The sequence below is a fragment of the Girardinichthys multiradiatus genome, chromosome 9, assembly GCF_021462225.1.
Source record: "Girardinichthys multiradiatus isolate DD_20200921_A chromosome 9, DD_fGirMul_XY1, whole genome shotgun sequence".
In the NCBI taxonomy this organism is placed as follows: Eukaryota; Metazoa; Chordata; class Actinopteri; order Cyprinodontiformes; family Goodeidae; genus Girardinichthys; species Girardinichthys multiradiatus.
In genome coordinates, this window is record NC_061802.1 from 26,699,413 (window position 1) to 26,727,214 (window position 27,802).

The following is a 27,802-nucleotide window of genomic DNA, read 5'->3' on the forward strand; positions in this document are numbered from 1 at the left end:
GTGGCCGACCGGCCCCCCTTGAGGTGGCACCCACTTAGCTTGGGGCCAGCAGGACACTCTCACTTGACAAGTTTCAGCTTGCCCAATCTTTGTCTCAGAGATAATGTTTGATTTTCTTGCATCTTTTTTTTTTCTCATGTCATTATTCTGTGTTGCCTCGTTTGTTTTAATTTGCTTTACATTTTTTTTATTTTTATGACTGTTTTTTTTTTCCCCTTGTCGTTTAGCGCACTTCAAGATTCGCTAAATCAGAACTTCCTGCTGGTCATTAACCACCGTGAGGCTCAGAGGGACTACAGCCTCAATTTTCCCGGCTCCAAAACTATACAAGAGGTAAGACGCTGCAACAACATGGAGACACCGACCATGAAGCCAACTCACAGACCCATACAGAAGTTCCCTGTAACGCTCTCACCTACATAATATTATTGCACCTGATTCTCATCTCCCCATAACACGGCTTTCCTTCTATTTGCCAAACATTGCTAGTCTATCTCCACCATCGATTCATTATTCATCGCAAATGATCACATTTCGGAGCACATAATTACTCTCACAGCTGTGGTCTTGTACAACCCCATCTTTTCCTTCCACTCCCTGTATACACTGCGTCTTTTCCCTTCTTTCTTCATCTCTGCAGACTGCTGTGGCAGAGGCAGTTTAAATGACTGAGCATTGTTTGATCAAGGCATGCGGAAGTGCTTGAAAAGTCCATTCATTTTCTTCATCTGAAACTAAACAGTAGATTTGGCTGCTTATGAAATATTAATAGCTACTCATTCTGGACCCTGTGTGAAGGCAGAAACGGCTTCCGATCCACTGGGTGTTCTATCTGCATGGAAAGTAGTTTAAAGGTTAGGAAACGCGAACATATAAGCATGGGTTAATGTGCTTATGCAGATGAGTGTGTATTTGTGTGTCAGTGTTTGTGAGCTGAGACCATCACTTGACCACACATACATACATTACTGCCATGATCTCACCCCATCTGCTAAAGGGAGACCTGAGTACCTGAGTCATTCATAATTAACAAGTTCTCCTCTGTAATTTTGGGAAATACGCCTCACCAAGTAGAATCAGGTGGAATCATTGTACTGCAACTCTGAATTAAGAAATTCATGCTTTTAGTAGAGATACACCACTCAGAGTTTGAAGATTTTCAATCTCCCTTTTATGCTGATGCAGATTAAAAAAAATAAAGTTAACATTTCAAAGCGTCTTTTGCATCTTATATCAGCGAGTAGTGAGAGAAGCATTACTGAAACCTCTGTCTCTGTGTGAATATTCTATAGTATGATCCTTAGATCCTTACCTTGAGATTTCCAAAAAAAAACTGTCAACATTTCCAAATCCTCCATGTTCCCTGACAAACTCAAAAGGCTAAAACAGAGCAGCCTTTGCTGTACTGTGTTCACCCTTCCTGTTATCTGCTGAAGTCTTCCGCTCTCTGGGTCTCTCACAGCCTGAAGGAAAGTTGGTTCATTACGTGAAACAGTTTTTTTGTTTTGGATTAAACTGATTGATTGAACTGCGACAAACCTCTTCTGTTGTACAGTGTGACAGGATTTTCTATCAAGATTTTATTTTATTTAGCTCAGACAGTGGGATGTCTGAGTCCCATAGGTATTTGAAATCACACAGTGTGCCAAGATTTTAGAAAATACAGTTTTCTTTAATATATCTTCTTACATCTCTGTTTTTCCTCTGACTTCATTCTGAAACATCCTAATTGGCCCTGAAAATGGCTAACTTCAACTCTTCGTCACTCAGTTGCAACTTCCACACCTGAAGAGTGTTGTCAGTGTGTCCTGGTTGCACTTAGCTTTTGTGCAATCACCACTCAAAACTAGTCAAGCTGAAAATCAGCTGTTTTCTCCACACATCCCTAGTTGCTACCAGCTCCTTCTGTGGCTTATATGTTCTTTCTGGTTGTCATGTTATACATCCAAACTAATAACACAATCTCAAAGTAAAAGTCGGCCAGTCGTCTGTTTTGCTCTGTGCAGCCACTGTGGTTAATGCATGGACCCTCCGTACAGCGGAAGAACACATAATTAATAATCAGGCTTCTAACAGAGCTTGTAATGGTGCTAATTGATTAGATTAGTTTAACTAGCTTCTTAGCTGGAGGCTGCCTTCCTCCCTGGATGTCCTCCTCTCGTCTTTCGCACTCTCCAGTTTTCTCCTCATTTAATCATTTCTATTTTTTTTGTACTTTCACTCTCCTCTAAGGCAGATGGTTTTGATGAGCACCCACTGTGAACCTTAAGTGTTTCTGCTGGGATTACAAACACAGGGGAGGGGCCCATGTGGTGTGGGAGTGGGAGCTGCGGCCGCAGAAAAAAGAACCGAGGACTGTTAGCTTGGTGGGGGGGGGGTGCAGAAAGAGGCAAGAGGGGATGGAGAAGGGACAATGTGGGCTTAAACAGGCCTTCATGTAGCGGTCTTTTCCTTACACATGTTTGTCTTTAGGCATCTGAAAGTCCCCTGCTGAGAAAATGAGACCTAAAACTTTAACCTGCAGACATCAGATGTGTAGGCCAAGGTTAGGCACAGTCTCAAAAAATGCTGCTGCTTCCAAGAAGTGGAAAAATATTCAACAAGGTTAAAGTTGCTTTTTCTGACTTGCTTATGAGACAGAGGAAGGATAGTGAAAAATTAGGAGCCAAAAATAATAAAAGTAGGTACTCAGGGGTAAAGTAATTTATTTTCACTTACAAAGAAGATTGTAACATTTTCAGCCTGTCTGACTCTGTTTTTCCTCTCTTCTGGCTTTGCCATAATACTTTTTTCCTTTGCCGGTTTCTTATTTTCTTAGCTTAAGATTTAGGAGTCCTGTCTGCACATTTCACAAAAAAAGTCTTATCTTCTCCTTTTATTTATTTTGGCTGTCGAAACCCAACAATCTTCCCTTATCCCTCCTTTTTTTATTTTTTCTTTCTTTACGCCTTTCCCAGTGGCCCTCTTCACCCTTTTTTTTCTCCTTCTCCTAAACCAAAGTTTGTGTTGGTTCTTAATTGGCATAACCAGACAAGGGTTTGGGGTGGGGTGGTCTATGTTGCTGGCTAGCTTGTGAGCTAAGCTGCAGAGCAAATGTTTGCTAGGGGAGTACCGGGTAGAATAGGAATGGCTGCTGGGTCCCGATTTGTCCGTGACCAGACCACTTGTACTGGGGATTCTTCCCTCGTCTTGTGCACCCCCACCAAGGCCCCATCCCTTGCCCTGCAGCTGGGAGACATAGGGGAGCAAATGCAGACAGCGGCTGGGGGACTGAGAAAAGCAAGGCTGGGTGGAAAGCAAAATGAAAGAAAGGCATCTGGTGCTTAGATGGGATGAAGAGAAAGAACAAGAGAAAATGAGAGAAGCTTGTGACTGTTTAATGGAAACCTTTCCTTCTCTTTGATTTGCTTCCAGCCAGGGATTATAGGCAATTGGCATTTACAATGATTGGATCGTTAATTTTGTCGTTTGGTCCACTGGCCAGCAGCTGACTCTCCTTTATGTTCAAAAGAACTCAGACATACATACAGCTTTGGAAAAAACAGAGATCACTGCAACATTTCTCTGAAATCAGCCACTCGACATGTATGACAGCCATTTCATTGCAGTGCCTGTTGAATTCCAGCAGAAATACACATCATTGTACTAAATAAGGTACAGATTACCTGAGGAGACCTGGTGGGGAACTTGACAAGGTGCACGAAAGCTGCAATTGGAAATCAGGATAGTCCCACCAAATATTGATTCCTGAACACTTCCTAATTTAATAAGTAACATTTTCTAATTTAATAAAAAACACGAAGTTCACTCATTTGCTTTGTTTGGGCTCTGAAAATGCTATATTTAGATAAAGTGACAATATTTTGTATTCTACAAATAATTAACAGTTAGGAGAAAGGTAATAATTTGTAGGATGCAATATTTTATACACCAGTTGGGTCCAATAGTTTTCTTCATTTGCAGTAAGATTCTTCAGTGGTACATTAAGTCCAACCATGAATCATTGCTAGCTGGGTTTTTTGATCTAAAATATATATAATGTTTTAATTGGTTGCAGTTTGACTTATTTTTGACATGTCGCTCTTGGTAGACAGGGGGCAGCATTAGACAGTATTGCTTCATTTATGGTGTTTGTAACAAAAAATGTAATTTGCCCTCAGTATTTCAGGAATGATATGTCAGTCTGATTTTGAGTTATTTTGTCCTTTTTTTTATAACATTTTGTAGCCATATGGTTGCACCAAACTCTCATAATTGCACCATATTTTTGCATGTCAGGAGAGGACTGCGCATATCCGAGCTGTGTGGTTTCAGGTGGGTAGGCCGGCTGTTTGGCTGTGTTTTCTTTCAGCGCCGGGATTAGATTGTCCTCTGCCAGGTGTCTTTCGCTGTCTGTCTCTGCTCCATTCCGCTCCCACCTCTCACCTTCGGTTTCTCTGTGGTGGGCGTCAGTTTGTTGTTTCTCTGATGCTGCTTTAACCTCTGACTGCAGCCTCTTCATTACTAGTGTTTATGCCTCTCCTGTTCCTCCCTTTCCCCCCCAACTCTATATGTTGGCCGGCCAGCCGGTCAGTCAAATCCCTGTAGTCTGGCTGGTCAAACACAGATATTACACTCTGTAATAACACTGGCCACCCGCTTTGACCCCGGCCTGCTATCTTGGCCACGACGTCTCCTCATAAGGACAGACTGAGCAGTGTGATGTGGGATTTACAAGAGAGAAGCAAAGTGACTCTCCCACTCATTTATCATTGTTCTTTTAGATTGTCTCTCTTTGTTTGTACTGTAAATTGTGTTGCTCTGTCAGGTTCAGCACAAATATAATATATTTTCTCTGAGGGATTTATAACTCAGATAAAATCTTTACTCATCTCAACAAAAATATATTTATATCCAGGTGTGATGACATGGAAAAAATTAGTAATAAGAACAGTGTTTGTCCCTAAAATTAATACATTGTTAAGCAGATTCTTTTATTTAGAATCTAAAATGTCCTTTGTTGATGTGTTTGTAGCATTATTTAAATTTCCACCTCCATGAGCAGCAGCCCTGAGTACATCGAAGGACTCCTGTCTTCGGTGCACGTTACAAAGACAGGATTTGCTCCATGTATGGAGGGATTTTTCCTCTACAAAAGGTTGTTATTTCAGCGTCTGCGTCCTGCCCGCAGGGCCCGAATGTCAGGATTCTCCCGAACAAACGCACCAGAATCCACCATCATCAGAGCTCAGGCGCTAACTTGTGGCTTTGATCTGCTTTGACTTTCGCACATTCGGGCTGGCGTGAGGGCTTTAAACCAACAACCCACTGGAGGGTGTAACACGCCGCTTGGGTTGACAGCCGCTGCTGGCTGCTAACTGTTTAAAACTGAGGAATGTTATTAAGTGATGCTGATACAGGGTCGGCAGATGAATGGGAGAAGAGAAATACTGTTCATTTCAGAGTGTGCGGCTGTTGTTGCTGGGAATTAGCTGAGGCATCTGAGGAATGCCTGCAACACTGGCTCTATTTTATTTTTTTTTAGTTGTCTTCACTTGTGTTATCCGTGGAAACTTGTAGTCTTTGTTTTAGAGTTGTTAAACTCGATAATAAGTAGACGTGGGCCGCTATGAGACTCCAGGATTGGTAACATTTAGTAGTGATAACACAACCTCATTTAATCAAAGATTTAAAACATGATTTATTTGCTACTGCTGCAAAAATGACCCAAAATATTAATTATTCAAGTTGTAGAAAGTTTGTAAGATTTGTGTGTACTAATATGGATTTATAGATTGGATCTAAAATAGAATAAACAACCTAATATTCAGTAGTACTTGTTGCACAGAATATTATCCTGTATTATTCACTTTTCTTAAGAGTAACACTAAAATTAGACCTGGACATGAATCACAGTCATGAACATAAATCACTGTATTGAATCACAGTCGTTATAGCAATGTAGGTGTTTACAATATCGTGGTTGCAACGCACTGCTTGGATGCAATATTGGGTAAGTTTTTATATTTCAGGTGTCATGCATTCAGACTTTCATTGTCTTTTGCGACCACACTTAAAATAGATGTTATTAACCAGAGCATTTAAGCTCAAAGAGAATGATGGGGTCATTGTGATAATAAAAAAGAAATAGAAAACAAGGAAGATGTGGGTTAGTTACGATCAGTATCATCATTGCAATACTTGACAATAATATTGAAATGTCCTGTTTTTTTAATATTGTACTGTCTGTACTGGAAGTACAACAAGCTGATATTAGCTGGTTAATTAGATAGGCTACCTGCTTTAGTACCTAGCCTGCATTTGGCTGCTTTACAGACACACTTTGCTAGCTGTTGGTTTTAAGGCAGCATTACCTTAGTAAGATTGATTTTTGCTGCTCTTTTATGCTGAGGACATCGACACGACTTTTACAGTCGGCACGGATTTTAAAAAGACTAGGTGTTCACACTAATAGACTAGATTTTGTTTCACGACTGAAAGACAGGGGATCAGAAACCTAACACCTTTGCCTGCTGCTGGATAACAGATTGCAGGATTTTTTAGACCAGCTAAAACTAACTGAACTCCTCAAGCTCTCGAGAGGGTGACACTTTGGAGGAACCAGCACACCAGTTGGTGGCGCTAATAGAAGATGTTCTCTGAACTTGGACGGGGTAAATTATAATTCCCCATTATGTATTCTTCGTTATATATATCTTCTACGTTTTTTAATTTTATGTACAGTTTTGCTTTATGTATTTGAAACTATACTATGAAGCGCTGTGTGATAGTTTTATTGCGAAAGGCTATATAAATAAAATATATTTGTTTTACTCATGGCATTCCACGTCCCTAGAGCCAGCCTAAGCATCTGGAGATTGGGTCGTCGAGGTCTCCACCTTTGTCCGCTGCCCAATCCTCTTTGCACCGGTCCCTCTTGGTTCCCCCTGCAAGTGGTGGGCCCACTTGGGTATTGCCTTGCGTCTCTGGTTCGGGCTTGGCCCGGCTGGGTCCCGCAAGGAGCAACCCGGCCACCAGGCGCTCTCCGACAATCCCGACCCTAGGCCTGGCTCCAGGGTGGGACCCCGGCTCCGCTATACCGGGTGATGTCACGTGCCTCGACTTTGTGGGTCCTCATGAAGGCGTTTTGAAATGCTCTTTGTCTAACCAGTCACCCATAGCTTGTTTGCCATGGGAGACCCTACCAGGGGCATTTAAGCCCCAGACAAAATAGCCTCTAGGATCATTCGAGCACTCAGACCCCTCCACCACGTTAGGTGGCGGCTCAAGGAGGGGCTCTTGTCGTCTTCAGGTTGGAGGGGAGTTTCTGCCTCACGTGGAGGAGTTCAAGTATCTTGGGGTCTTGTTCACGAGTGAGAGAAGAATGGAGCAGGAGATCGACAGACGGATCAGTGCGGCTACCTCAGGTAATGGGGATGCTGTGCCGGTCCGTTGTGGTGAAGAGAGAGCTGAGCCAAAAAGGGAAGCTCTCGATTTACCGTTCGGTCTAACGTTCCTACCCTCACCTATGGCCATGAACTTTGGGTCATGACCGTAAGAACAAGATCCCGGATACAAGCAGCTGAAATGAGCTTCCTTCGTAGGGTGGCCGTGCACTCCCTTAGAGATAGGGTGAGGAGCTCAGCCATCCGGGAGGAGCTCGGAGTAGAGCCGCTGCTCCTCCACATCGAGAGGAGCCAGTTGAGGTGGCTCAGGCATCTATACCGGATGCCTCCTGGACGCCTTCCTCGGGAGGTGTTCCAGGCACTTCCCACCAGGATGAGGCCCAGGGGACGGCCCAGGACACGCTGGAAGGACTATGTCTCTCGGTTGGCCTGGGAACACCTTGGGCTACCCCCAGAGGAGCTGGAGGAGGTGTCTGGGGAGAGGGAAGTCTAGGTACCTCTACTGAGTCTGCTTCCCCCGCGAACCGGTCCCAGATGAAGCAGAAGACGACGAGTACAAGTACTATACTCATGATGAGAGATTTGGAACTTGTGTTTGAAGTTGTGACGTTGCTGGGTTTTGCAATGACTGTCAATGTTGGTTGTAATCAGAACAAGTCATTATTTCTTTCATGGAAAACCATTATTGGACAGAATTGATATATGATAAATAGGTTTGTTCTTTGTGTAAAATATTTCATTCAGGAATGTCAGTTGGTCAAGTTTGGTCCCATTACCTTTATGTTCAATAGGTGAATTGTTTGATTTATTTCTATATTATTTATTGTGTTTAGTATTAAATATATCTAAGAAATGTTTTCAAACAGCTAAATTTGTCTATCTGTAAGTGAGGAAAAAGTATAGGAGCCTTCTCTTAGCCAGCTGACCAGCAATGCGCAGCAGCGGATTGGGTAGGGGATTCATATTGCCCCTGGAAACTGCCATCCCTCAGGTACGGTCTCTGGCATTTCAGTAAACAAGCTTTAAATTGTGGGAACGTTATGAACAAAAATCTTAATGTTTTTGACTTTTAAAACCTCATTATAGCTTGATAATGAAGATCCTAGTTTGAAGTTGTCATTATAATTTAGCTTAGCTAAAGGGGTCATTGACAATGTGAGTTTTCTGCTGCAAGTATTTTGTACTAATGTTAAATAATCTGTTTTTTCTAGGTCAAGAGAAACGTTTCAGACTTGACCAACATCCCAGTCCGGCATCAGCAGTGGGAGGGATGGCCCGCATCGGTGTCCGATGATTCTGTAAGAGCCAAACACTCATTAATAAATAAGAGCTGACCTCTACATTTATCTGATCGGTTTAGTATCATTTCCTTTTTTTTAACGTAACGGCTTACAGTGAAACCTGGCTGTGTTTCTCTGTGATCATTCAGCAGATTTGTGTGAAATACAATGAATGGAAAAACACAAAATGGATAAAGAGATTACAAATGCTTTATGGTACTGAAGCATTTGAAAAGCTTGAGGCAGAAAGCACTGTGGCATTGTGGTGGTTTTGATGTTGCAGTACTCTTTGCTTAATGGCCACCATTTAAAAGTTCATGCAAAGGGTATGAGGAGTCTCTGACAATGTGAAGAGACCTGTTTCTGAAACACAGCTGGAACAAAGGGTAGGACACTCCAACCACCTTGTCATCTCCCCTCACTAATAATGTAACCAGGCATGAATTGCTATAATATTCACATGGGATGATACCCTTCAGGACAAAATACCAAGGACTCATTGTGTTAATGCAAAGATTGCAAATCAAACTGTAAAACATGATATAACTGGTTTTATTGACGCCATTAAACAAACACCGTCGCTAAATTAAGCTAACACATTGTTTATTACAGAAAAAGTAATCTAAACATGTATTTGGTATTTTTATTTTGATACCCTTATTTAAGCAAAAATAAAGCGCAAACATCTGCTAAATATTGTAGTAGTAAGTGTTTATTGTGCAGAATATTAGATCTCTTTATTATACTGTAACAAGCTGATGTTGGGTGATTAGTTAGTCGGGTTCTCTGCTCAGGTAGCCAGTCTGCCGTCAGCTGCCTAGGAGATACGACCAAATTAATTTTTATTGTAAATTAGGGAAAGTGTAACAGACTTCCCTGGCGGTGCACAGCAACAGATGGGGGAGGGGATTCCTGCATAACTTTGCTACGTAAAATTGTAGACAACTCTGGTCTCTATCTCTCTATCTTGCAGCACTTTCTCCGGCTCCTATCTAACAAAACTTTAAACAACACGAACCACTGGAGGAAAATATTTGTTATTTTGAAACTATTTCAAACCTTTTAAAACTGTAATATCAGTAATCACGCCATACCCAGGGCATATGGACATATTTATCAGAAAAACTAGCCATTCTTTTTGCCGTATAAATATTCTATGTTTGTTTGCCTATTTTTTATTGGATCTAACTCTGTGGTTTTAATTGATACCTAAAATCTCAGCTCAAATGAAAGTTTTGATTAGTATGTAGTTATACGTTGCAGTTTCAAGCCTTCAGAGAGTAAGATGTTGAAGCTAATTAAGATGTCAAAGACCATTCCCGTCCCGTGTCCCCTATCTGTGGACATTAAAGCTCACATCATTGAGTCCCGCTGACCTCGCTGTCCCACGGTTGCTCTTCCTAGCCATTCACTGTTCGCAGTGTCAAGCTGATCAGAGGTCGGGCCCATACAGAATGTTAAGGAACCTTTGACCCCTTTTGTCTCCCCACACTCTTTGACAGCATATGTGTTCCCATGCTAATTGTTTGGGATGGTTTATCATGCCACATTGAGAAGCTGCTGGGCACACATTCTTGGGTTAACCCTCAGCTAACGTTTTCCCTTTAGATCTGCCCGGCTAGTGTTTGGTTCAGAGTATTGCTGTTGACTTTGCCTTTTAAATCCATACTTTGACACATGTGTCCTATGCAATAAAAACGGTTTGTAATATGAGTGCACATGATAAGAATGAGCTGTTTCATTGTATCCAGTGTTTTGGTGAATACAAGCTTTTTATATCTGGTACCCATTGTTCATATTTCAAACCCTCAAAGTGAGAGAACAATAACTGCACCTGACTTGTTATTAAGCTTGTAAGCATTGACAGTAAAAGCAAATACATCAGTTGCTTTATGGTGCAGACATGGGCTGACAAAGCGAATCCACCCCTTTTACTTTACAGAAAATTGTTTGCTTCTTTTTTTTGTGTATCGCAACTAAGAGAAGCCGATTGTAAAGCCATCGAAAATCAAGCAAAATACAGCGCTACAATGCAGACTAACCTGCAAACAGTGTTGGGTTGCAACAGAAATAAAAATGTTAATGCAATAGGCATAGAATGCATTGAACTTATGTATTTGGTATTGAATGAATTTAATGTCGCCCAGTCTTGCATAACACAAGTTGTAAATAGTGCTTTCTATTTTTCTACACTAAAGCAAACCTAGGTAATTATGTGTAAAAAGCCTTAAAGTATGCATATATTTTAATGCTGTTACTGAATGTTACACCAAAACTTTAGAAATATTCTATATTTAATTTGAGAACATTTACTCAGTGGGGATAAAAGGTTAATAGCATCCCCTACAATTCTAATAAAATGTGGTTTTTAAAATAAAATTGTACTTATTTAATTTTACCAGTGTCTAAAAACTTTTAATAATCCATGACTTTTTTTTGCCAAGGGTATTGAAAAAAACGATGACACATAGACCCATTTCTCCCTACCCCTCTTCAAAACGGGTAAGACAAGAGAACATGCCATTAGAGTAGCGAAAGTGTGTAATGATGGCTATAAGTCAGGAAGTGGCCACAAGAAAATGGCTACTGATCTAAAGTTGGCCGTATCTACAGTCAGAGCAAGAATTTAAGAAATGAAATGATTGGTGACCTTGACAACCACCCAAGTTTGCCTTGCCACCACAGAAAGTGAGGAAGGAAAAATAATCTTCAAAACCCATCATCAGATAAATGCTCAGAAATTATTGGTATTTGATACTGCATGGAGACATCAGTTTATTCATTTTGAGGATTTTTACATGTATTTGGCAAGTCAAGCAATAAATGTAGTCAGGGATATATGTTCAGTTTCTTTTTCTTTAAATTAATAAACCACAGAAAATGAGAAAAGAATGAAAAATAAAAAATTCAAACATTTTAGCATTTTATTTTCAGTAATTGTAAGTCGAGAGGGTAGACTATTATTATTATTATTATTATTATTATTATTATATAAATGTTTTTCTTTTTCTCTCTGATCTAAAGGAGTTCACCAGTAGTTAAATACAAACAAATCTAAATCACATGTATATTTTCATGCAAAAACCTTTTAAAGATCTTTATTTCCAAATACATGCTTGCTTATTCACTAAAAAAAACAAACTCCATTTATATTCAATCACCAATCAAATGATATTCCTAATTTGACTCTAAGCCTTATAAGGGTATTGTATATTAATTGACCAATTGTTTTTATTTTTTGCTGTTTTTTGTCATCTGTGGACATTAGCTCATAGCTGGAGATTTATTGGCCAAAGACCATGAATAAATTTGAGCCTCTGTGCCAACAGAGAACCAGTGCTTGGCTAACACATAACTGCAGTGTCTGTTTTTTTTTCTTATTTGAGAAGATATTAAAAAAGCACAGAGAAGAGAGAGACAGAAGTGTAATAATGGCCTCTGCACTAGCCATAGCCCTCTTATTGAAACGTCTGAAGGTATTAACAGAGAAAGCCCGGGGCTTGGCTGGCCTAGCGGGCGGATGGAGAGCCAATGTGAGTGTCTAGCTCATTAGCCCAGTCTCATCTCTCGGGGTTTGGGCCAATAAACATGGCAGCTACAGACCCCAGATTACTTTCAGCTCCACACATTCTCATGCTTAAAGTTGATTTGGTTGTTAATTAATTCTGATTTTCCTTCAAGTATTTCTCAACTTATTTGTGTTTTTGCATCCGTGTGCTTTATCTATGCTTTTTTTTGCATTTGGGCTATTGCAAATGTAGGGCTGGTTATTGATTCTAGTGGTGAATATTGTACATAAGTGTGTCACTACTCCATGTAGGGCCTCAGCAACAATAGTTGGCATTAAGAGCTGATATAGTTCAGCTGAATTAGGTCAAGTTGTTTGAGTATCTGGAGTTACTTTGAAATATTCAATTCAATTGAAAAATACTTCATTATTCCCAAAGGGAAATTAATTGTTGTTGTAGCTCATATTATGAAGGTTTCCTCAAAGAGCCGTTGTAGATGCTGATGGCTGTGGGCAGGAAGGATCTCCTGTAGCGGTTTGTCTTACAGCAGATATGAAAAAGCCTCTGACTGAAGACACTGTTGTTGTAGGACAGTCTCATGAAGAGGATGATCAGGGTTCTCCATAATGTTCTTCATTTTATGAAGAATCCGTCTTTCCACAATGATCTCCAGAGGTTCCAGAGGAGTCCCCAGAACAGAGCCAGCCTTCTTTATCAGCTTGTTGAGCTTTTTTAAGTCCCTGGCTCTGATGCTGCTTCCCCAGCAGAAGATGGCAGAAGAGATCACACTCTCCACAACAGACTTATAGAAGATATGCAGCATCTTGCTGCAAACACCAAAGGACCTAAGCTTCATCAAGAAGTACAGTCTGCTCTGTCCCTTCTTGTAGGTGGCTTCACAGTTGCATCTCCACTCTAGTCTGTTGTCCAGGTGAACACCGAGGTATTTATACTCCTTCACCACCTCCACTTCTCCATTATGGAAATAGTTTTTGACTTATTCCTGTTTCTCTTAAAATCTAAAATTATCTCCTTTGTTTTATTCACGTTCAAGATGAGATGATTGTTTCCACACCATGCCCCAAAGCGGTCCACTAGCTCCCTGTACTCATCGTCTTGTCCATCTCTGATCCACCCCACAACTGAATCATCCGAGTATTTCTGCAGATGACAGGAGTCTGTCTTGTACTGGAAGTCTGAGGTGTACAGAGTGAAAAGGAATGGTGAGAGTACAGTCCCCTGTGGTGCTCCTGTGCTGCTGACTACCTGGTTAGACTCACAGCCCTTCAGTCTCACAAACTGTGGTCTGTTTGTCAGGTAGTCTTTGATCCAGGAGATTGTTGAGGCCTCCACCCGAGTCTCCTGGAGTTTCTGACAAAGTAAATCAGATTGGATTGTATTAAATGCACTGGAGAAATCAAGGAACATGATCCTCACAGTGCTACTGGCTTTGTCCAGATGACAGTGGGTTTGTTGAAGCAGGTGTATGATGGCATCTCCACCTCCAACTCCACAGTGATGAGCTGTCCTAAAACTATTCCAAAGTATTCTGCACCATGTGTCTCTGGGAGAAATTATTAAATGAAGAAATGTTGCATTGTTATATAACTATTACAGTTTCTTTAACTGACTATATAGTGCTCAAACATATTTAAGAAATCACAATGGCCGTATTTATTATATTGTACATTTATGCTAAGAAATAAGATGGGAAATGATTTAGTATTTAGTTGTAATTTTTATTTTATTTTATTGAGCATATATATATTTTTTTGGATTGACATTTCTGAAGACATTTACAGTGTAGTTTAACTACATTTCCTGTAGCAGTTGAGGCATTTACCTTTTGAAGCAACCAATAGCACTTTTTTGATCAACCTGATCAACAACCTCATAGTTCCACTTTGTTCTGCAAGTTATTCATTGTTCCTGAGAAAGTTCTTTAAGTTGGTGTGGTTTTAGTTTAATAAAGTCATATATTGTCTGAGTGAAAGAAAAGAGGCTTGTAAGAACTCTCACCTTTCAACAAGGCTGGTAGTTATGTGTTGCATCATCCCTTCAGGCATTGTCCACTAAATCTGTTTCATTGTTTATTGCGCTCAGAATGATTCAGGGCCTGATGAAGGTTTGAAACTGGATCAGGATGCATAACGCTCAGTTGGCACCTAACAGTGGATTGGTTTACAGAGTTTACTCTAGTGATACGGGGCGCTGGAATTGACTGCTGAGTCTGTTCAAGTGATGCTCATTTGGAGCAGGTCTGGCTCTAACCTCTCTTGCAGAAACAGCAGGATAAATTATTTTATGCCTACATATATAGAAATATAGATTTTCTCAATATTGCAAAGTTTTTTGACATTAATATGTCTTTTTACTTATAGCACATTCAAAGCCTTTACATTTTAGCTGTGCATCACTTATTGACATGCTACAATCCTCCTGTAATGGTTTAGTTTCCATTCCAACATTATCTCCTCTCTGGATTTACTAGAAGACAGTTTATAATGTTTTTTTCTTGGTAGCCAAATAGAGGATCACTAGAAGATGCACGCTGTCTTTGTGTGAATGTTTACTTTAGCATTTGTCTTAATTTTCTTGGGGTTTACTGCATCACAATGGTCTTGATAGTATTGGAAAAAGTTCCCGCTCAGATGCAAGTCTGATGGACTTTGCAATAGTTAAAACTTGACGAAGTTCATTTTACTCCAAGTAGATTAAAGCAAATACTCTGGCATTATTTGTGAATACCACAATGTAGCTCTGCCTTCAAATTCCTCTTGATTCTCGAGGCTTTGGCAAAGCTCTGCTGAACAGTGCTGAGGATGACAGAGGTCTGTGCAACAGCTGATTTGAGAGGCCAGTGGGACGGTAACGTCCTCTGTTGTTTGGGATGAATTGATCAAGCTTGGTCTGTTTCCAGCCCGGCCTCATCTCATTAGAGCAGCTTTGATTGGCAGTGCCTCCTCCACACCTGTTGCAGTGATTGACAGCCGGTGGAACATCCTTATTGCATCGCCTCATTCGTCTACCCCCCTCCCCTTGGGCCTGTAATTGCTGACATTTATGCAGTGTTTCATGGTGTTTGCTAATGTATTAATGCCGAGGAACCTCCGAGGTGCCTTGCCTTGTAGGGCAGCGCCTCTCTCCGTTTCCCAGCTGGCATTAAAGGAATCCTTCTCTACCTGATAGGCGTCTGTGGAACCAAGGGTTTATTGAGGAGGGCCTGGTGGTTTCCAGAGCAACAGGGCTCAGCAGTAATCTCACACACTACACCACCTGCCCCCCCCCCATTTCAACCACCCTCCATCAGTCGACATTCAGAACTGAAGTAGTCCATCTGACTGAGCTTCCTTATCTGCTAATGCAAATTTTTTTTTTTTTTGTGTATACCTCCTGAGTTGCTTAGCTGTATCTTTACTTTAGGAGGTAGGTGTCTGAAACTCTGCCTGCTTTTACGCATCCCAAAAATTCACTTCTGTATTTTGTCATTTTATGTCTAGTACAATGACGAGAGCAACTGCATTATTTCCCGTAAGCCGAATATTTTTTTCTATATCTTCTTATGCAATGATTATACATTTTTTTATATATTTAAATCTACTCAGAACTTTATAGATCAACCTCTTCTAAAGATATGACAGTGGAATGTATCTAATGTAAGGAATGCATCTGAAAGCAAGTTTTTCCAACTTTATGGCTAGCCAGTCTTTAGGTTTATGAGCTTCTGAAGTCTGAACTCAGATCTGGGGGATATGCTAATTGTTTTGCACAGAAGCCAAAGTAGCTGCTATAAATAATTAGGGATGAGTAATGTGGTGTTGCTGCTTAACGGGGACAGCAAATTATTGTCCTAGGAATTAGTTGTCCAGTTATTTTTAACAAAGAATTCTAATTGATGTTGACCAACATCCAGAAATGTGTCATTGCTAATTGTTGTTCCATTGGCATGTCACTCACAATGTCATCTCCTTTGCCGACATCATGGATAGCACAGAAAAAGTAGGAAAAACCCAACTCGGGATGCACAGAATGCATGTAGCAGCAACACTTTCAGCTTATAGCCCAAACAACGTTGTGTGTGTTTTCAGAGATGTTCATAGGTAGAGCTTTCACCGTGTTTATTATGACAGTCACAGTTATATGTGTCGCAACCATATTCGTCATCAAGGTGATAAGGTTTGCACAAGTTCTGACTTCAGGTGGTGTTCCAGTTGATTCACTATGCTCCAAAAGTCAAAAATTCACACTTTCATGTGCAAATTAACTGCAGCATAATAGTCAATCTCTCTGTCTTCTTTTTGCTTTGCATCTCCTTGTCTGGGTCTTGGTACAAACATGTGAGAATGGTATTTTTCAGCCTTGTTTTTTCTTCTTTTCTTACTCTTTACATACTCATCTCGTTCTCTCCTTGCTCTATACATTGCATGCTGGTGTGAGGTGGCTCGGTTTGCTGTGATTGTGGTTGCCTTCAGTGCAGCTGTCAGTGGTAATTATCTCACACTCACAGCCAGACACCTAATCCAAACACTGCCTTCTCTAGAAAGGAAGAAAAAAAATGAAATGGAGAGGGAATGGAGGGAAAGAAGAAGAAGAGCCGGGAGGAGAAACAAGGTTTAAGGGAAGAGGCACAAGAGAGGTGGGGGTAAGGAGGGAGAAAATTCTTTCCCTGTATCAGCCCCTGAATACTTACAGCCTCAATGCAAGTGTTAATTAAAAGAATCCAAAAAAGAGGAGCCAGTTTCTTTTGTGTGGAGATGTGAGAGAGGGTCATTTAAGGGGGGTGTTACCCTCATCTTCCCCCCGACCTAATGCCCTGCAGCGCTTCAACCTTGTTTCCACATTTTATTACTGAGCCGCCAAGCTGCACTTATGTACTTCAACATTGGTGAAAGCCATCCGGTCAAAGCTAGACAGAGGACTGAGAGGCACTCAACTCATTTTTTCCCCATTTCCAGCACTCCTCCTGGCATCAATGTCAGTTCCAAACCCTTCAGGCTGTCCTTTTGTGGGGAAGTGATGATCAACTTGATTTAAACACTTATTAGGTTGTTGGACAAAAGCCTCTCATTGTGAATAGCAGCGTAAAGGGTTTACAGCGATCGTCTCCGTACTCGCTGTCAGGATTCTCACATTTGATTGCCACTCGATTAAAAGAAATAGACTTGTTGTCTTCCTGAAAGCTCAGACCTCGTATGGCTTTCATTGGCTCTGCACCTACAGCCATCTGTGCTAATTCAACTCTTAGGCTTAGCACATATGAGGTCCTAATTGGCCATGGCTTTCTTCAACCCATTAAGACCTGATGCTACTTGTGAAAATACATGTTCTAATATGAACATTGTTCTTTAAATATGGGTTCATTGTATATTGTCCTTTCCTTTAGAAATCGGAGTCTGTTTCTTACCTACTTTGTTTTACCATTAAAGAGATAGTGTGTTTTTCATTAGAGATGCACAAATCAGAGTTCTTTGTTCTGTTTTTCATTCACTGTTTTTACAAAGCTTTGATTTGCCCATTGCCCCTTCCAGTATCTCCTTAAGAGCTATAATTAAATAAAGATATAATTATTCAAATAGCATGTTTTTTACCCTTCTTTTCTAGAGCAGTATTCATTGTTTTAACTAGTAGCTAATGACATCGTGCTAAACGTGTGAGAGAGAGAGGAGTCACTGTAATACAGGGTTTTATTAATCTTTTAAAATAAATTTAAAACTAACTTTGGAATTTTGCATGAGCAATTAGTTTGGCTTAATAAACAGTCTCTATGTATTCCTTAAACAAAGCAGACTGTTACCTTAACTCTTGACCCTTTTAAATCATTGCTCCACAATAAATCATGAACCACACACATTATAAAACACTATGTCCTTTCACATCATAAAAGGCGATCAACTGGGATCGCCAGCTGTGTGAGCTTTCAGCTAATGTTGCTGCGATTGCGGAATCAAATTGGTAACTTGCCGCCATCACTTTTGGGAATAACAAACACTTGTAGATCACTGAAGGAAAGGATTTAAAATGGGCTTCAGAGATCTCCAAAAGGCTGCCTACATTTCCAGATCTAGATTGTTCAATTACAGGTGGGTTGAAAGTTCAGAAAGATGAAACAGAGCAACTTTGCTGTACTCTGTTCAGCCTTTCAGTTTTCTGCTGAAAGTCCTGTTCTTTCTCACTCTCTTACAGCTTGTGCGAGCTTCAGACATGTCTTAACACATAATGGAGAATACAGTTTTTCTTTAAATAACTTCTGGCATGTCTGTGCTTCCTCAGTAGTTATCTCTTGCAGGTCTTGCGCCCTTTCAAAGCCGAAATGAAAGGTTAGGGTTAGTTTTTCTTTTAATTTGCTACTTACATTTCTGTTCTTCCTTTTCTTTTATTTTTGAAACCTCTCGCTTGTACTAAAAATAAATAGCTTTTACTGTTGACCTGGCGATACTTTTAGACGTGTACCTGCAGTTTTCAGAAATGAACAGGTTCATTGAACGGTTCTGTAGTACGTAACAGGTTACTTCAGCTACATGAGGCAAAAATAGCTTTTTTAGTTTTTCTTTTGCTTATTTGGGATGCTTTGCCTTCCTTGGTTAAATTTACTACAATACATGGGAAACAAAAAATAGTTTGTTTGTCATTCTAGTTGTTGTCCAACACATTTATTCTTTACAAATTGCAGTAAGGTGGTCTCTGAAAGAAAGCTCTTGCAGCCAGTGTTTGTGCGTCCTTTGGTTTTGATGTCATTATTGGTTTGTGGTTTTTAAATATTGCAAATCACTCTAGCCAATGTGCTTAAAATAGCACAGAGGACTGCTCATCAGGATGTTATTCTTTCATAGATGCCATGGGTAATACTAGCCTTCCCGTATATCCTTCTCTTTTTATAAAGTCCAAGGAGGAATCTGAGACACATCAGTCAATTGTAGAAGTGGTTTTAGTGTATTCTCAGTTGATTTTTTTAAGATCTCAGAAAAATAGTTGCTTGCTCCTCCAGGATCAATAGGATAGAGGAAATGTTCTCAGTTTAGCATTAAAAGCGTGTGTAAACAATTCAGATGTTAGGGAATTTGTATGCATATGAATAAATTTTACAAGGTTGCATTTCAACTTTACTTTCTACATTACATTGTTTACATATGTGTTGTGAAATTTTATATTTCTGTGAGAGAAAAAACTAATTCAACCTCAGTCAAAATGATTGAATATTATTTAGGTCACGTGGAAGATGTATGCAATAATATTTTTGTTGCTCCAAACAGCTGGCCCAAAATATGAGAATATTTTTCTGCTCCTGATTTGCTTTCCAACTCTCAGGAGATAAACTAATGCAACAGACATTATAGAAAGCAGGGAACATTGGCAGATATATTTTATCTATCAGTGCAAGTCAAATAGCAGAACATCTGAGTTCATGTTGCATTCAAGGTCTGTTGGCTACACTGATCTCTCCTATTGAAGAACTTGAGGCCGGCATGGGCAGTTGCTCCATTTCAGAGAAAAGCTCTGTTCAGCCTGTTCGGTCCTTTTCAGATTCAATTGGCGTTGCATGTAATCGTCTCTTGATTCAACCATGTCCAGCTGCTCTTTGTGTGTCTTTGCACCTGACAATAGAGCAGATAACAGGACCTCTGCAGGGGACACTCAGCTTCTGTGTTTCCCTTATCACACTCAGCTTAGCTGCCCTGCCCTGCGTCTCTGCTGCTGTTTAGAAGTGCACTCTCCCAGAAAAGTCTTTGCATCTGGTCTTTCTGATGGACTCTTAACAAATAGTCCAACAGTGATATTGTTACATTATCGTGCAGCTTCACTACACCCAGGAAGATGTGTATAGACGACTTTCAGGTGTCACTGTTGATTTAAAAACAAACATATTTTTATTACCAGAAAATGGGCTGCATGGTGGCGCAGTTGGTAGCACTGTTGCCTTGCTGCAAGAAGGTCCTGGGTTCGAATCCTGGCCGGGGGTCTTTCTGCATGGAGTTTGCATGTTCTCCCCGTGCATGTGTGGGTTCTCACCGGGTACTCCGGCTTCCTCCCACAGTCCAAAGACATGCCTGTTAGGTTAATTGGTTTCTCTAAATTGCCCTTAGGTGTGTGAATGAGTGTGTGCATGGTTGTTTGTGTGTTGCCCTGCGATGGACTGGCGACCTGTCCAGGGTGTACCCCGCCTCTCGCCCATAGACTGCTGGAGATAGATTCCCCGCGACCCATTATGGAATAAGCGGTAGAAAATGACTGACTGATTACCAGAAAATTTTGATATGAAGATACTTTCTTCATCTGGTCTCAAGTAACATCAAATATTTCTTTATTCTTTCATCCAAAAACCACCTTGGCTATATTGTTGGCGTCCCTGGACGCCAAAGCAGGAGACACTAGCTGTAATGAGTCCCCGCTGAATGCCAACATTTGTTCCATGCTGGCTTTGGGTCTGGGAGCTAATTAGTCAGTTGCTCCTTTACCACAGACATAGAACCTCACCGGTGGCTGTTGCAGGTGTAAGAAACCACAGCATTGTCTTCCCTCATTAGGATGATTAGCATGATTTTGATTCAATGTCATAAAAAATATGTCATATCTACTATGACTCTCCTGGCCAGCCCTGGATGTATACATTGTCTTAAGAAAGTATTTCTATTGCTTGAACCTTTTGTAATGTTAAAACCACAAATGAAAGTGAAGTTGAAAAGAGTATATTATTTTTTAAACTTCTTTACAAATAAACCCAGAAAAGTTTGTCATGCCTATGTATTTGGCCCTCTTTACTCTGATGCCCCTAAATAAAATGTATTGCAACCAGTTGTTTCGAATGCCATCAATTTATTGAATAGTCAGTGTAATCTCAATATAAATGCAGCTGTTCTGTGAAGGCCTCGGTGGTTAGAAAATATTGGTGATCAAACACCAACATCACCAGACGGCTTATGGATAGCAGAGAAGCAGCCAAGAAACCCATGGTAACTCTGAAGGAGCTGCAGAGACCGACACATCATGGAAGGAGGATCTATCAACAAAGATGGCTCTGAGTTGTGTACTTCACAAATCTGACATTTTGTGGAAGAATAGCAAGAAAGCTCTAGAGTTTTTAAGAGTTTTGTTTCAGTTTGCCACCAGTCATGTAAGGGACACAGCAAACACGTGGAAGAAGATGCTCCAATCAGCTGAGAAAGAGGTTGGTTCCTTGGTCTACATGCAAAGGATTATTTTTTGCAGAAGACTCACATTGCATATATTCCTTAGCACACCCTCATCACTGCAAATATGGTGATGGCAGCATCATGTAGTTGGAATGCTTTTCATTCAGAGAAGTCACAAGTAAGGTGCTTAAAGTTGATGGAAAGATTGGTTGAATGAGGATGTAAGAAACCTGTTAGAATCTGCAAAACACCTGAGTGGGTTTTAGGTTCACCTTCTAGCAGGAATCCAAGCCTGAATCCAGTAGATGCTAGTGGAAATATTTAAAAATTGGTTGTCATAGATGCCAATCCCTCTTCATCTCCATCAAGTGATCTTGAGCTATCCTCACCACACTTTTCAGATATTTATGTTTATGTTTTTCATAATTTGTATTTATTTTAATTGTTTAATCAGGTTAACCTGGTTAATTGATCGGTACAGTAAGTCATTTTAGTCAACAAATTTTACTCAGATGTTTAAAACGATTGGTGCTCTTTCCTCCCTATGTTTAGATGACATTAGCTCTCTCTGGAATCAGCTATCCATGCCATCACCTCAGTGTTTGTCGAAGGTCCTCACCAGCCAATGCCCAGGAACCCACAGAAGAGGTATGTAGCCTGAAATGCACAAACCCGGTCCTCACTCCTCTTCATTACTTTCACAGTCGTGCATGTATGTTACCTGATATGTAAATGCTGAATGTTTACAGTGTACAGATGTTCACATGATCAGTGACAGCGAGGGGGATGATTTTGAAGACGCGTCAGAATTTGGTGTGGACGATTCAGAGATGTTTGGAATGAGCTCTTCAAGTTGTCGGAAATCACCCATGAGTACGTATAAAAAAAAAATCTGTTTCTAAGTACTAACTAGGCTTGTATTACAGCTGAGCCTTTATAGAGTTTTATTTTGAAAACTATATAATGGCTCATTTAGAGTTTGACAGGTTCATTGTTTTTCGTCTTGCAGTGCCAGAAAACAGTGAGAACGAAGCGGATGCCTTACTTCATTTTACTGCCGAATTTTCCTCAAGGTGGGCATCTTGTCTAGTGATGACGTTAAGAACCGATCTAAAGAAGAGCAAAGACTTTATTGTACCTGAACAGTGAACTATGTGCTTCCTGTGTGTGTATCGTAGATATGGAGAGACCCACCCAATGTTCTATATTGGGTCTTTAGAGGCAGCGTCTCAAGAGGCCTTCTACGGCAAAGCCAGAGATGTAAGTAAACTGTTCTGCTGTTTAGACCTTTTAGGAACATTTTTAATTTAATGTGATATAGTATTTGGTTATATTAGACATTGACTGTCCGCCAGCACTGATGTCATTCTTACTTCATGTTGTCTGGTCCCTAGTTTATTGAGAAGTTTTCTTTGCATAAAATAACATAGAGCAAGATATTATTCATTCTGTATTCATCAGGTGACTTACTGCATTACTCCTATTTTCTTTTGTTACTGAGCTGGTGGGAACATCAAACATATTAGCCATTTTTATAGGTAATGTCTGGACATGGCTGACTCAGTCTTTTCCAAACCACAACAGAGCTGCAGTAAATTGTTTTACTGATTTTTGCTCATTTAAGCGATGTTGAAAGTGTCAATTAGTCACAGACTTATATGAACATCACTAAGTGTTCGTTTCTGACCATGTCTACATGTTTATCCTGAATATGTTATCTATAACCATGTCTTTATTAGCAGAACATGCAACAGAATTAGTCTTTTTTTTAAATGCTATCAATTCAGTAACTTGTAATTTAAGTGGGGAAAAAGCAGAAAGACAAAAGACCAAACTAAATCCCTTGATGGGTTTAGTAAAAACATGTAATCTGTTCCTAATTAAGGCTACAAAATAGATATTTTTGGACGGGCATATGCCATTGTTGATTAGCCACACATGTTAGAGGCCACATTTCATTTTAATTTTTATCAAAATTCAGTATAGAAATTTCCTCAGTGTTCCTATGCAGTCTGAAAAAAAAAACCAGGAATTTAAAATCAGTATTTTCCAGGTCAGGATCTGTATCTGTCCTTTTCTTCCGTCCTCCCTCTATTTCTTCATCCTTTCCTTTCATCATTGTGCCCTTTCTTATTTCCTCTTAATTGTTCTCCTTCCTGACTCCCTCCATTCATTCTACCTTTCTTCCTTCCTTCTTCCCTTCATTCTGCCTTCCTTCCTTAAATTTAATCCACCTTTATTTAATGTAACTGATTTGAGTATTAGTTTATAAAGATACAAACATCCAGGTTTTAGATTAATTACATTCTAAGATGAAAATCAGCAACTTTCCAGTTATTTAGTTAGCCTACACTAGGCCAAACTGACACTAAGTCAAAAAATAAAACAAATGTGTGTTCGGCTGATGATTCACAAGCATGTTGAACCACATTTAGCAGTGATAACTCCCTAGTTATGAAGGAGCAATCTTCTCATGGTGTAGCGGGCTAAGGCCGCATCTTTGATACATATGGGAGACCCAGGTTCAATTCCCGGTTGCGTCAGGAAGGGTATCTGGCATTAAAACTCTGCTGAATCTGTGTGCAAGTTGTACTGACTTGCTGTGGCGACCCCTGCATAAGGGAACAGCCGAAAAGACTCCTCTTCAGTATAATGTTGGGTTGTTGACATTTGTTATGTGCACCTTTCTGAACCTCCATCAGCAGTTCAGTTTGTTTAGAAATGAGACTATTATTGAGAAATTGTAACATTTCATTTATTTTCCACTTTTCTCTGCTATATTTGCTGCTGTTCTTATTTTCCTGCTACATGACTCGATATCAGTCAAACCTTAGCACACAAAAAAAGATTGTCCAACCTTTCAGTCTGCAAACAGTGATCACATTTGACTCAATGGCTGTAAAGTGTCTAGAGTTTATAGTAGAAAAATCCACAGCTCTCCACCCCTGTGCTTGTAAGTTCATATGAGGGGTTTAATGTGCTGTGTTTAATGTTCTTCTAGCAAGAGACTCTGCATTATTACCAGACATCTCACTTTGGTCTTTTTCTATGCTTCTTAAAGTATGTGATTTTGTTAAATCAGAATTTGCCAAGTTTTGTGCAAACAAACAAGGAATTTGTCTTCGTTTCCACTTTTCTCTCAACACACAAAGTACTAGAGAACGAAGTCCCGAGGCTGCCATCCGTGGCACCGTCTTGTTGACTAATTTTAAAACTTAACACAGACTACTGTAATCTTTCAGAGGGAAAAAGTAAAAAATGAAGCTCTGTGGCTTTTACAGTTTGTTGGTGCATTGAAGTGCCGGGCCTTGTGGTAAATCTACCAGAAGATCTACCCCTGGGAAGTTTAGCTGCTCTCTTGAATGATTTCAACTTCTAAATGATATTTTTCTGCTGGTTTCATGCCCAGTCAGACCAGACACACCTTTGTTGCACTTTGGTGTCATGTGAAGGTAAAGAGGCTGAATCTGAAGCCCTCAAGCATATTCTGGCTTGTTTTGACCATCTTTATCTCTGAGCATGCAGTGAGCATGGTCCTAGTATTTACACACTGCATGTGCAGTATGTCCTAATTTGTTCTATCATATAATATTTGATTAAATATAGCATTACATGTTGCTGATTTTATTTAAAACTTTTATACTTTTAACTATGCCCTCAGAAGGAAACAACCAAAATCATTCGTTTGATCCAGTCTGTGAAAATAGATTTAGTATGTAGCTTCTTTTTTATGTAAAAACAAAACTTTTGAAAAAATTATTTTTTGTGTGGAAGCAAGTTGTTTTTGATCCTATGACAGTTTCTCATAAAAAAAATAATTATAAACTTGATTTATTTAGCAAATCTTTGAACAAAATAAGGAATCCAGAATGTTTTATTTCAGGTTCACTGTTATGAATCTGCATCTGTTCCACCTTTTTGAAACGTGCTATTTGCATCATATTTAGTACAAACATGTATCTTAAAAACAAACCCAAACAAATCCCATGAAGTTAGGATGTTGTTATGAGATCATTTCTATAAACATTTTTTTAGGACAGGAGGTTGTTGGTTAAATTCTATATGGTACCATTTGTAATACATATTTTAACAATTAGACAATTTACGTAGCAAATAGAACTCAGTTAAAGCCTAGTTATTAAACTTGTAAAAACCTAAAGCAGAATGTTAGATGACTGTCTGCACCACCTGGAGTTTGTGACTCAAATATGTCTTATTGTCATAGTTTTACAGTGAATAATGCCATAGTGTAACACTGATTTAATTTTATCAGAAGTTGCATTAGCTTTTCAACCTGAAAGTCGAGGCTCTGCTTTTGCTTCCTGCTTTCACGTCTTGTTTTTCAGCTTTTTTTTTTCTTTTTAAGGATGCCTGTATCAACTGACAGCTTGTGTGGATTATGGCCTTATTAGACTGAGAGGACACAGGAACATGTTTGGTGGGAGGGAGGGTTCAGATCGTCACGCTCACAAAACGCGATGGTGATAAAGATGACACTGATGCTGCATTGTTTAGAAAATTTGAAATAGGAGAATCAGGCCAAAATGTCAGCTGGAAATGAGTCAGGAGAGGATAATGTGAGTTTGTTGGATGAAGGATGGAAAGAAAGTGAAATAAACAGAAAACTAGGAAGACATTTGGCATCCTGTCATTTTCCCAGCTGATCCCTGCTTCTAAGCCAGCACAATATGGCTGATGTCTCTGGTGTTCGCTCGCTCCGTACCATTGGTGCTTTACACAGTAAAGGGGCAAGAAGTATTTATTTTCACAGTATTTTGTGAGTTTCATTTAGCCTGCCAACTGGTTAAAATGGTTTATAGACGGTGGTTATGACAATTTCAGAATAAAAAAACAGTATCAATTTTGTTTCTTGTTTTGTCAGCATGGACGACAGGCCAAAACATGCTTATTTTAATGTTTTCATTATGCTGCAGTGTGTGTGTGCAAATTACATTTTGTCATCTATCGATTCAGCTTGTTTGCTTCCATTTAAAAAGAGATCCAGGTTTTGTGTAATCATGGTAGAAAAGGCCTACTTCATTAAGGGGATATTAGAAAAGGGCAGATCTGGCTGAAGAGAGACAACTTCTTCCTTTATAAACAGAGGAATCAGTCTCAGTCGCTCATAGCCTGGGAGAGGCTAATCACTAAGCAAAACACTACATTTGATGAAGTGTTTCTGAAGGTGTGTGTTGGGGCACTGTTGAGATAGACTCAATCCATCCTTAATGAAAATGCTTTGGGCTGCCGAGCTGAGCTGAACTCTCTCGGGGATTGATGGTTTAGTCGGAGCGTACAGAGTGATAGGCCACCCATCACTAACCACGATCCTCGCTAAATCCCCATCAACGCAGTGGTTAATCACTCTAACCCCACTCTCCTTCGCTCTTCACTCCTCTCTCGTCTGCCACACACAAAGACACATAAAAATTCATAGCCTTGAAGAAGAGGGGAGTTCGGGGATGTATCACTACCAAGTATCCACTTCAGATCCCAGCGATAGCCTTGAGGACTCGAGAGGAAAGAGCAGCAGCCTGACAGAGCAGAAATATGGGTCTTTGGTGTACTTATATCCATCAGCACAGAAGTGTAGAAACCAAATTAGCTGCTGACGTTACATGAACACCTTAAAAAACAGAAGTTATGATAGAAATAAAAATTTTGTAGCTGTAAACACAAGAGGTTCAGGGATTTCTATATTCTATGACATGCAATCTGTAAATATGAAAAAACATACAATAAGTTGCCTCCCCATCCTTCTCTTTTTCATTATTACCATGTTCTTGAGCTCTAGCATCTCCGGCACTATTTGTGTATCAGGTCTGGGCATCAACGACAGTAAAAGTCCATCTAACACACAAAATATATGAAACTTTAGATATAACAGCAAATGGTTTTCTTTATGTTTATGACTATTTACATTGTAGATTCTCAATGAAGGCATCAAAACAGTGAATGAGCACATATGCATTTATGTAGCAAACAAAAATAACTTTAAATATGTTATATTTTAGAATCCTTAAAGTAGCCGCCCTTTGCTTTATTGACTGAAATATTAACCCTCGGTTGTCTCTCAATGAACCTTTGGGAAGTTCTTTCAGTTCTTTTGGAAAACCATTTCAGGTGACCTCCTCATGAAGCTCGTGGAGAGAATGCCAAGAGAGCAAAGCAGTCATCAAAACAAAGGCTGGCTGTTTTGTAAAAATCTAAAATATAAACATGTTTAGAGGTATTTCACACTTGTTGTTTACTACATAATTCCATGTGGGTTCATTCATAGTTTTGTTGCTTTCGGTGAAAGCTTGTTAAACATCTTCTTGTTGAAAAAGTCCTTTAAGATAACCAAATTGACCCCCTTTGCCACTTAATCCGCCGTGGTGATGGTTACCCTGCCATGACTGAGGTAAATATTACTACCAGCCTAACTGAACCAGTGGCATTTTTAAATGTTATTATTCAGGGGTATAACAATATAAACAAGCTACATTTCATGAAAAAGT

At 39.8% G+C, this 27,802-nt stretch overlaps 1 protein-coding gene across 1 annotated transcript in view; it reads left to right on the forward strand.

Moving 5' to 3' along the window:
* Nucleotides 1-27,802, forward strand: part of faf1 (Fas (TNFRSF6) associated factor 1) — an 82,818-nt gene that overhangs the window by 17,783 nt on the left and 37,233 nt on the right. Inside the window, exons 7-12 of the mRNA XM_047375305.1 lie at nt 228-333; nt 8,597-8,683; nt 21,855-21,950; nt 22,052-22,175; nt 22,312-22,375; nt 22,481-22,562. Coding sequence (XP_047231261.1) covers nt 228-333; nt 8,597-8,683; nt 21,855-21,950; nt 22,052-22,175; nt 22,312-22,375; nt 22,481-22,562 — 559 coding nt within the window. The remainder of the gene's footprint in view (nt 1-227; nt 334-8,596; nt 8,684-21,854; nt 21,951-22,051; nt 22,176-22,311; nt 22,376-22,480; nt 22,563-27,802) is intronic.